Raw genomic sequence first — 9,999 nt, forward strand, 5'->3', positions numbered from 1 at the left:
GGGACCGGGGCGGACCCTCGCGGGGACCGGCGAAGCAGTTGCGGACGCTCTGACCGAGCGCAGCGGGCCGGCCGGGCTGGCGGGGCGGGCGGGTGTCTGCGAGCATGGTCCTGGTGTTGCACCACATCCTCATCGCTGTTGTCCAATTCCTCAGGCGGGGCCAGCAGGTCTTCCTCAAGCCGGACGAGCCACCGCCGCCGCAGCCATGCGCCGACAGCTTGCAGGTAGGGGGGCCCCCCATTCTGGGTAACAGGGAGAATCCGGTGTCCGGGGAGAGTCTGGCCAGGGCCCGGTCTTTTGAAGAGCTTGTAGTCGTCTGCCTCATGATCCACCCACTCCTGAACCTTCCTCTAAGAGGGGACCTCAGTTCTGAACCAGTCTCACACCAAAGGGGACTGCAGCCATACCCAGAAAAGAGTCCTTGATTCTCCAGCTCACAGCCCAAATGTCACTCTAGTTTCCAATTCCTCCTTGCATCTGGAACCCCTCCATCCCAAGTCCTCAACTTGCAGTCCTCCGTGGGACCCCCGCCCACACTGACAGCTCTGAAACTCCCTCCTCAGGATAACTGGACCCCCTTCCCAAGCCCCTGGCCCTGCATGTCAGATTCCAGGCACACCCATACCCCCAAGCCCCTAACAGCAAGAGCTCTACCTCATAAGAAGGACCTCCCCCAAAACCCATAACTTCTATTTTATAGCCTTGCCCCCCAATCATCTAGAGTCTGGTCTCCATCTTCAACCCAGACCAAGGGTCTCTTTGACCCCAGCTTCTCTCCCCTCCTCTGCCCGACTGCCCCCGCACAGTTTCTGTCTCTCTCTTACACAGTCCTTCGGTCTCCTCCTGTTGCCTCCTGACCCCTCTATTCTCCCCATGTGTGATGGCCCCACGTTCTCCCAGTTCTCTCTAATTCTTGAGCTCCTTGTCCTCTGGCCCTCTGCTGTGTTTTTGCTTAGTGGTCGCTCCAGGTTGCCCACCTCTCTTGGTCTGTTCAGTTCTTCAATTTCTACAGGTTTCTGTTTGTTCTGGGGTATTTCTGTGACCATGCCTTCCCTATATATTTGCCTCTACTTTGGGCTGAGGAGGGGACAGGCCCAGAGGACAGGGCTGGCGTGTCTAGGACCTCCACCACTGCCTGTGTTCTCAGGTCTGGCATGGGGTGGACTCAAGTACAATGTTTTAAAAATGGGGAATGTTGTCCCCAAAGGTGCCCAGGGCATGAGGCGGGATGCTGGCACTTGTGCCTTGTAACCCTCTCATTTCTGCTCTTCTGGTGGTGTCTGGGGCAGTTGGATTTGCAGATGGAGAAAGAAGTAGACTACAAGATGATGTCCCTCACCTGTGGTGAGGGATGGGTGAGTGGGGGTGTATGTGTTCGTGTGAGTGTTCTTGAATGTGTATAGCATGTATTGGGTGTGCCTTTTGTGAAAGCATGTGTGTTGTGCTAAGTATGATTGCATCATTTGAGTGAGATTCTTCATGGGGGATTATGGTATGGAAATGATAAATCTTTGGTGTTAATATGCTGTGTGTGGCTACAGAGGCAGAATTGTGGGTGTGGAGTAATAGCACAGTGTGTGACTCTTATGTTGCATGTGGCTATGTCTGTCATGGCAGTGTGATGTTGTTGTAGGGACAGCTTGCGTGTTGGTGACTGAGCATGTGACTGTGGATGAGATTGGCTGTAGTATGCAGCCAGGATGAGTCCTAGTGTGGTCCTGTTGGTTTTGAATGGATGTCTGTGAGAGAAGCGTGGAGGAGATTTGTGTCTGGGTGTGCTTGCAGGCTCCTTGATGGCTTGGGTTTGCTTGGGGTTTATATTCGGACCTATGTTTTGGTGTTTGAGTGCCACATGTCTGTGGTGACTGTTGATGCAGCTCTGGGCAAGAAAGGGCAAACCAAGAGATTTGGTTGACCAGGTTGGGGTGGGCAGGAGGAGGCAGTTTCCAGCCTGAGAGATTTGCGTGTCTACAAATGTGTGATATTTTGGAGTGATGTTAAGCGTGCATACATATATGTATGAATATGTCTGCATGTGCCTCTATGTCGGAGCAGTGGTGTGTGTGTGTGTGTGTGTGTGTAATTTAATTGTATGTATGAGTCTGTGGCTAGGGAGGTGAGTGTGAGGTGTATGAGGTGCATGATGGGAGATAGAATCTGAATGTGGTGTGAAGTGTGGGTGTGAGCCGTGTGGCTTTTCAGTGTGAGCTATGGGTTCTGTGATCTTTTCTCCCTGTGAACTGTTTGCATGTAGTGAGAGCGTGTGCTGTGAAGAAAGAGGTCTATTATGTTTGGCCATGTGTGGAATACAGCAGGTGCCCCATAAATGTTTGTGCAGTGACGTATGTGTGCAAGGAGGGCTTGGCTGCTTTCCTGTCCTTGCTTTCCTCCTAATCAGGTCTCTAGAGACACCCTTGCCTGCCCTCCCAACCCAGGCTGCCCCTACCCTTTGCCCTTCATCCTCCTCACTTTGACCAAAGCCTTTGTCTTGAGTTTCCTGCTGAACAGGCGCTGGACAGGCGGCAGCGGGTGATGCTGTGGTCAGAGAACCTTTGTTCTTTTCCTCTAACTTGTCTCGTGTTTGGGGCCAGGGTTGGAAGGGGTGGGGAGAGGATATATGTGTCAGCAAGTCTACTCTGTTTACTACAGCCTGGGCAAAAGGGAAGGCCTAGCACTGGCCAAAACCTTGGGTAGTGTGTCTGGAGGTACCTCTCTATGCAGAGCAGCCCAGACTGGACTCGCATTTGACCAAGCCTACCAACTGTATACTGTTAGAATCAGGATGGTCCGGTGTTCTTTCCTGGTCGCATCACCCCGGAAAGCAGCCACCCCTCCTTTTCAGGCTCCCCTTTCCCCTTCCCTTCTCTATGTCACCACAGGGAGACAACAAGAAAGATCTCAGTCTGTGTCTGCCTTTGTTGACCTCATATCAAATGGAGAAGTCACCCCTGTCCTCATAGGAACTATTATTAGAAAGAATTGACACAGTTAAACATTGGGGGATCCTTTAGTCTGATGGCAGAGGTCCCAGGCACTAGAGATTCACGTCACACTCTTGAGGGAAGGTTCTGGGGAAGCCCTTGTGCGCACTCTCAACATGCATTAAAGAACATTCTGGACTCCTAAGGTTGGAGGCACAGAGGCATCCCAGTTAGCCAGAAGCTGGCTAGGGTTTCGGCTTCAACATTACCTTCTAGTTTCTAGAAGATGCTTCAAATGGGCGAGCGTAAGCTGGACCTTGAAAGCAATGCAAGGTGGGCAGGGAACTGAGGTGACAAAAGATTCTGCTTTTAGCCAACTGCAAGAGCAGTATGGCCTGGCTTTGGATTGCCAGCCTTGTTCTCCAGCTTCTTGCCCCTTTTCTATCCATTGTCTTTGGCTGAGTCACTGTCATAATTGTCGTCATCGTCATCATCATCTTTTAGCTAGTTTCTTCTAACTTCTGGGCTCGCCTAACAGGTTAACCATGCAGTTGTCTACAGCACTGCTGGAGGCCCTGCTCTGTGCCTCACGGGTACAATTTAAAGTGTTAGGATCATTTTGTGGAATGCTTACCTTCTGTGTGCTGCAACACTTCCCCTGCCTGGGTCAGTTGGTTCCTCTTCCCTCAACAGATCCCAGGCGAAATTGCACTTGGTTCCATGGAGCCTTCTATGTCCACCCCCACCAGGGTCTAGCTTTCTGTGTCCCTAGCTAGGTCTGTCTCCTACTTGCCATGGGATGTCCATGACTGCCCTGGAGAGCTGGCAGAAACTGACGCTCTGAGCACGAAGGGGACCTAAAGCAGCACTCTCCCCAGAATCTTCTCCTTCTGACACTCACAGAGAAGAGAGATGAGATGGCCGAGCCAGGGCTCATAGCACGTGGCAAGGCCCATACCACCGTCCAGCTCTCCTGGCCACCAGGCTGGGCTCTGGCCCCAGCATCACGCTGCTCCTTGGCTGCCCTCTGAGCTGCCATGACTGGTAAATGATTATTAATGACCCCCCCCCCCTGGCAAAGAGACAGGAAATGCTTCTCAGTCACAGCTGGGCACTCTTGCCTGCCAGCTTACCAGCCATGCCTGCCCTGGCCATGGTGTGAGCATCATGCTATTCCATTCTTTCCTGCCATCCTCACGCCCCTGCCCCTCTCCCAGGAGTATGGAGCAAGCAGAGACAAGGCTTCCTTTTCCATACCCTTGTTCCTTCCTCCCCACCTCTCATTTCTACCACCTTACTTTTCTCAAACAAGAAAGAAGTAACCCCTCTTCCAGGAAGCCTTCCCTGAATGCTCAGCCAGTTCTTCTAAGACCTGCTCTCATGAGCCTGAGAAGCACTGGTCTCCAGCATGGTAAATTCAGTCCTTACTCTCACGGCTGCTCTGGTGGCTTCAGGGCTGGGCTGAATGCTCTCTGTAGCCTGTCCTCATCTCCTGGAAGTCTTCAGCCCAGCTTCCTGGGCTTCTCACACCTCCTGCTCTGCCTGTCCTAAGCATACTCTGTACCACTCAACTTTTGTAGGTAGATGCTGGGCCAATGGGAAGGATGACGGAGAGATGAGCGAGAAACTGGCCATCACGTGCTCCATACCTTCCCTGAGCTGAGCCTGTGGTGGGTGCTGGGACTGAGGAGGGAGGGGACCCAGACAGAGGCTGCTGTGACTAAGGCAGTCACCTGGGGCCCTCATTCAGCTCCGAGGTAAAGGAAGGGCAAGCTGGGAAGCCTTCAGAAAGAAATAAATCTGATAGCTGAGAGCTGGGCCTGGAGAAGATTCTGGACAGAAGGGAGGATGGTAACTGTGACAACTTGTTGGTGGCAGACAGAGGGAAGAAGGCTGGCCCTCTCAAGTCCCATGTCCTGCCTGTGGAGCTGGATCTTGGACCACCACGGGGTGGGGGGCAAGCTGAATGGATGGAAGGCTGGGAGGGACATCAGGAGACAGGAGATGAGGCTTGTGAGGCTGACAGGACTTACAAACATTTTCAGGACATACAAACCATGATGAGGACTCTGGATGTTTTCCAGAGAGCCAGTATGAGGCGGGGAGGAGGGAGTGGAGAGAGTGCAATGTCATGTCTATGTGCACACACAGCTTCCTGGAGTGGAGGCTGGGGTTCAGGCTGCCTTGGTCCAGGCCGGGATCACAAAGCCTGGACAGGCAAAGGGTGGGAGGGAGAGGACCCTGTGGAGGAGGAGGAGCTGCTTGGGGTGGCTGGGTTGGCTCCATGTCACCTCTGAGAACTCAGGAGAGGAGGTAGTGGGGCGGGAGGGGAGAGCCTGGGCCTCCAAGGATGCTCTCAGGGGCACATCCCAGGAGGTCACCACCCCTGAGGCTAAAGGGTGAGAAGGCTGCTGGGTCCCCACCTGTGTGTATGTGGGCAACTGGTGTTCTGCCCTGGGCAGAATGTTCAGAACTGGAAAAATTAAAACAAGCTGCAAAAATTAATACAATTCAAATCCAAAAATGTATGAGTAGAAATGCTGATTTATGAAAATGAGAAATGTACACGCTCCTTCTCATGTAAATTGTGAACTGCTGCTTCCCTTGACTTGAGCTCAGGCTCCCCCAACTGTCTCAGCCCTGGTCACCCCCCAGGGCCCTGGCCTTCCTGTTTTGAGGATCCTGCCCTTCCTTTCCAGCTGGTGCCTGGGGTGAAGGAAGACATTTTGCTATTCCTGTCCTTTGCCCTGAGGGAATTAGCCCAGTGCACCTCCATTCACGGTTGGGACACCCAGGGTGGGCAGCGGAGAGGGTAGGGTCAGGCTGGGGTTATACAAAGAAAAAGAAAGAGAAGCTGAAGAGAGAAAGCCACAGTGACCCCACACAGACATGGGGACTTGAGAAACGCCCGTCTCTACAGGTCCGATTTTGCAGTACCGACGCTGGGCATTGCTGTTTTCCTTGCTTTCTGGTACTCCTGCACCATTTTCTGAGCTGCATTTTCTCACTTGTAAAATGAGGAAGTTAGCAGCCCATAGCTCTGAAGGCTGTGTGAGTACCAGCTCCAGAGGGGTGTGATTTGAAAATCTGGGATTGTCAGCTTGGGGCTCTCACTAGGATGATGCTAGCTAGCCTTCCATGATCAGCTCAGGGCTGGGGAGTGGGGGGTGGAGTGTGGTTGTGTGGTTCCGACATCTGTGACTTTATGATGCTGAGACTCTGGGAGCCCAAGATGCGGACATTCTGTGCATGTAGGATTCTAGAATCTGATGATTCAATGATGCTAAATGGGGCTGCTGGGAAGAGCTGCAGCCACCTGCCTTGTTAATGTCAATGTTCAGTTATTAAAAACATAACAAGACGCAATGGAGACAGATAGCTTGGGATGGGCTAGCAGCCCCACCCCCACGTGAAGGGGGGAGGAGGGGTGCCTTGACAGCAGAGGAGATAGGAGACCCCTTTAGCCTGGTCACATGGGCTCTCTCCTGCCACAACAGACGTGGCACATGTTCATGTGAGGGGCCTGGCACTTTCTATAGCTGGTATGGCATGGAAGTCAATCCCATCACCCACTGCCTCCATCTCCAGGCATCTTGGACTGTGACCAGAGAGCACCCTTTCTCCCATCCCAGCCCTCAAGGTGTCTTCGTGGAGCTGTAGATGGAAGAGGAAGGGGGGCCTGCTCACCCCTTTTCTAACAGCTGCCTAAGGGAAAAACAGGGCATGAAGTCCTTCCTGGACACAGGCGTGATGCGGAAACCTTTGCCAGTGAGGGCTGGAAACCCAGGGAGCACCTAGAGGCTATTCTCTGCACTCCCTGCACACTTGGAGTTCTCCCTGAGTCTCAGGTACACCATGCAATCTGGCACGAGGCAAGCCCAGTGGTCTCGTATCTCCTGCTCCTGGATCCCTCCTGGGCCTCAGTACCCAGGCCAGGGGTGGAAACAAACCCTGGCTCAAGGAGAAATCTTTCTTTCTAGAGCCCAGCCTTGGCGGCTCCAGAGAAGCCTATCATGGCTGCATTTCCAGAATTCCCCAGCTTAATGGTCTGCCAGATCCAAACCCGTCCAGGTCCCATTGCCCAGCAGGTCTGGAATGGAGCTTCCTGGTTCCCTGGGTGCGCCAGCCTTTCCCTTCCCCTGGGATCTCTGCAGAGCAGGAGTGGAGTCTGGACCCAAGTTCAAGGGCAGAGTCCCTGTCTGCCACCCCAGCTTTCTCCTCCCACAGGCTACAAGGAAGCAGATGGGTGGAGACAGCTGTTCCTCTCTCTACAAGGCTCCATTGTTACTACCTCCTGTCCTGGACTCAAGGGTAGGGTCCTCTGCAGGGAACCTCTCCAGCTGACCTCCCCAGGCTCTCAGAGAGCCTTCCTGTGACTCCCCAGCAGGGCTTTTCTTTCTCTGCTCTGCATCCTCCTGTCCCCTCGTTCTCTCTCATAGCCATATGCCTCAAGTCTCTCTCTCTGCGCGTGCGTTGCGTGTGAGTGTGTGTGTGTGTGTGTGTGCGTGTGTGCCGTGTGTGTGTGACTCTTTCAAAAACCATCCTAGGAAAAGTCCTGGAAGATCACATCCAACCCCTTTCTCCCTATGAAGACCCACGAAGAGGGACGGGGGCAAGGGCAGGTCCTGCCTGGGGTCACACAGCAGGCTGTACCCCTTCTCTTCTGGGTAACAGGCACACCCTGCTCTTGGCCTCGGGAATTCAGGGTTTGGGAACTGACCATGATAGACCTGGCGCAGAATTTGTAGGTCCCTGCCGAAGCAGAGCTCGACTTCTCTTAGCCCTACCTCACAGCCCCAAACTGCCGTCCCATCCCTCTTCTTTGTTGGGACCCCTGTCTTCTTCACTGTCTGATTTCTAGATGGCCATTCCCTTTGGCAAATCCTCATCTTGTGACTCAGCAGTGGCTCAGGCCTCCATGCTCAATATGGGCACTCATGCATACAGACAAACAGATGTGTGCAAAGATTTCACAAACACAAACAAATCTCATCGCAGGTAAGAATTTGAACAGGCGGTCAGGCGGTCATTCTGGTTGCTAGTGTCTTCTCTTTGCTGTGAGTTCTCATGCATCTCATGTGAAGCCCTTCAGGCTCCTGTAGATGGGCTCTACCTCACGAGACCCTTAGTGACAGCTCTCCAAGCCCCCTCTGTCATGAGGTCCCTCTCTCCTGTCTCCAGGAGCAACTCAGCTTCCTGTGATTGAGGGGAGACCCACAGGTCCTAGAGGACGGTAGGACAATGAAGAGGAACCAACAGGTTGAGACTTGGCACCTTCTCAAAGCAGGCTCCACCTCCTTACCTGGTGTCTGGGCATAGCCTTGCCCTTTAGTACTAAGAGTTTTGTGTGCCCTCTAAGGGCAGGTTCTTAGGATACTGGCAACGCATTGACAGGTAGATACATGTTCCCAGAACATGCAGGCGGGGCTGTGTGACCCGGTTGTGGTGGGCGAGTAGGGAAATGCTCAGCTGTGAGGGCCTGTGAATGCCCAGCTGAGGTTCTTCCCCTACCTAGTTCCCCATACTTGGGGCTCAGTAGAGAGAATCAGAAGGGAGGGCGGGATGGGTGCCTCTCTAGGAGTTTCCAGGGGCCCTAGAAGCTCGTTGCCACTAACTGTATTTCCCTGGAAGAGGAGGGCAGTCAGGACTGTGGGGAAGAGGTGGCAAATGTTTTATGCACAAAAGGGATAGCCCCTCGGGCCAGACACTTATTTCAGCCCACGTCATTGCCTCTGCAGGACAAGGCAGGGTTAGTGGGGTCGTCACACCGAGGGAAGGGATGGGCCAGAGCCAACATATGCCAGGCCCTGGGTCTGTAGAGGTCATGCCACCGTCATCTGTGGAGATGGCCGCTGACACTCTCAGTGACTCTCAGGACTATCTGTGTGAGCAAAGCAGGAAACCCCACAGGACGCAGGGCACACGCGAGACAAGCAGACACTTGACAGTCACTCCCGCAAGTATCCACACACCAGGTGCAGCTACCACCCCCTCCCCCATAGCCCTGAGGGCCAGAGAATCCCGTAGCCATAGGCAGATGCCCAGTGCCTGGGTGGGAAGAAGGGAATGCCAGGCAGGGAACTCAGCTCCTCTCCATGCCAGACTGTGTCTCCCCCATCCCGCTGAGTGCCTGCCTGAGGCTGTTTATTTCCTTTCGGGGATGGGTGTCTTGTCCCCCTACCCCCTCTCCCCACCCTGTCCCCACCACCCGCTTCTGAAGCTGCCAAATCAAATCAGTCCCTGCACCCGCGCCAGGCTGGCATGGAGGCCAGCAGCTGACGGGAACGAAGCCAGGCTCAGAATATCCCACCGCCTGTCCGATGCTGGGACATGCTTGAGGGTGGGGGTGGGGAGGGGCAGGAGCCTGCAGCTGGCCCAGGACAGTACTTGTTAGAGAAGCTGGGCGGTGCACCTCTGAGAACAAGGGAGCGGGTCCCCGGTGTGTCTGTCAGGTGCTGTACCATCTAGTTAGCAGTGCTCTGAGAGCCATGCTGGGAGATGCGGCTGGAGCCCCAGTCGAGGCCCAGAGGGTTCGGTGCACACTGGGGGTAGCAGTACTTGCACATGAGATGCAATCTCTTGGGATTTTCATCATCTCTGGAGAATCACTGACTATGTCAGGTGGACGTTCTGATCTCCTTTTACAGATAGGGAAACTGAGGTTTAGGGAAGGTTGAGGAGGTTTCCTGGAAGGACCAAAGGATGAGCAGAACCATGTTCAGTTCTCTGCCTTGGGAGCACAAGGCCGAAAGGCAAATGTTCTGAGAAAAAGCAGAGACGGAGGCGCTCAGAGAAAAGAGGGCACAAGGAGGCAGGGCTACCTGGGGGTTTGCTGGGGGCTGATGGGAGGGAGGGCAGGCTGGGGAGGCCTCAGCCCTGGGCCTTCTTGTCTCTGCAGCTGGCCAGGACCCCCTTGCCCAGGACCCAGAATCCCCAGAAAGTAGAGACGAGCGGCTGGAGGTGAGAGTTCAGCCGAGGGAAGAGCGGGTGGGCTGTGGGCGTGGGGTGCAGGATTCGGAGTTCGGAGCTGCATCTCAGACCCCTTCCAGGCGGGTGGGCTGTGGGCGTGGGGTGCAGG

The 9,999-nt window shown here is 54.3% G+C and overlaps 1 protein-coding gene across 5 annotated transcripts in view; it reads left to right on the plus strand.

Annotated features, from left to right (window-relative positions):
* The window catches only part of Pde2a (phosphodiesterase 2A), a 90,430-nt gene that overhangs the window by 29,626 nt on the left and 50,805 nt on the right, over positions 1-9,999 (plus strand). For 3 of the 5 annotated variants that reach the window (XM_026790083.1, XM_026790081.1, XM_026790082.1), the window contains exons 2-3: positions 155-224; positions 9,820-9,881. The exons of 1 other annotated variant lie outside the window; for it this stretch is intronic. In XM_026790083.1, coding sequence (XP_026645884.1) covers positions 206-224; positions 9,820-9,881 — 81 coding nt within the window. In that variant the 5' untranslated portion in view covers positions 155-205. The remainder of the gene's footprint in view (positions 1-154; positions 225-9,819; positions 9,882-9,999) is intronic. One more of the 5 variants, XM_005368786.3, reaches the window with a different exon arrangement.

This window comes from Microtus ochrogaster, unplaced genomic scaffold, assembly GCF_000317375.1.
Source record: "Microtus ochrogaster isolate Prairie Vole_2 unplaced genomic scaffold, MicOch1.0 UNK41, whole genome shotgun sequence".
NCBI lineage: Eukaryota > Metazoa > Chordata > Mammalia > Rodentia > Cricetidae > Microtus > Microtus ochrogaster.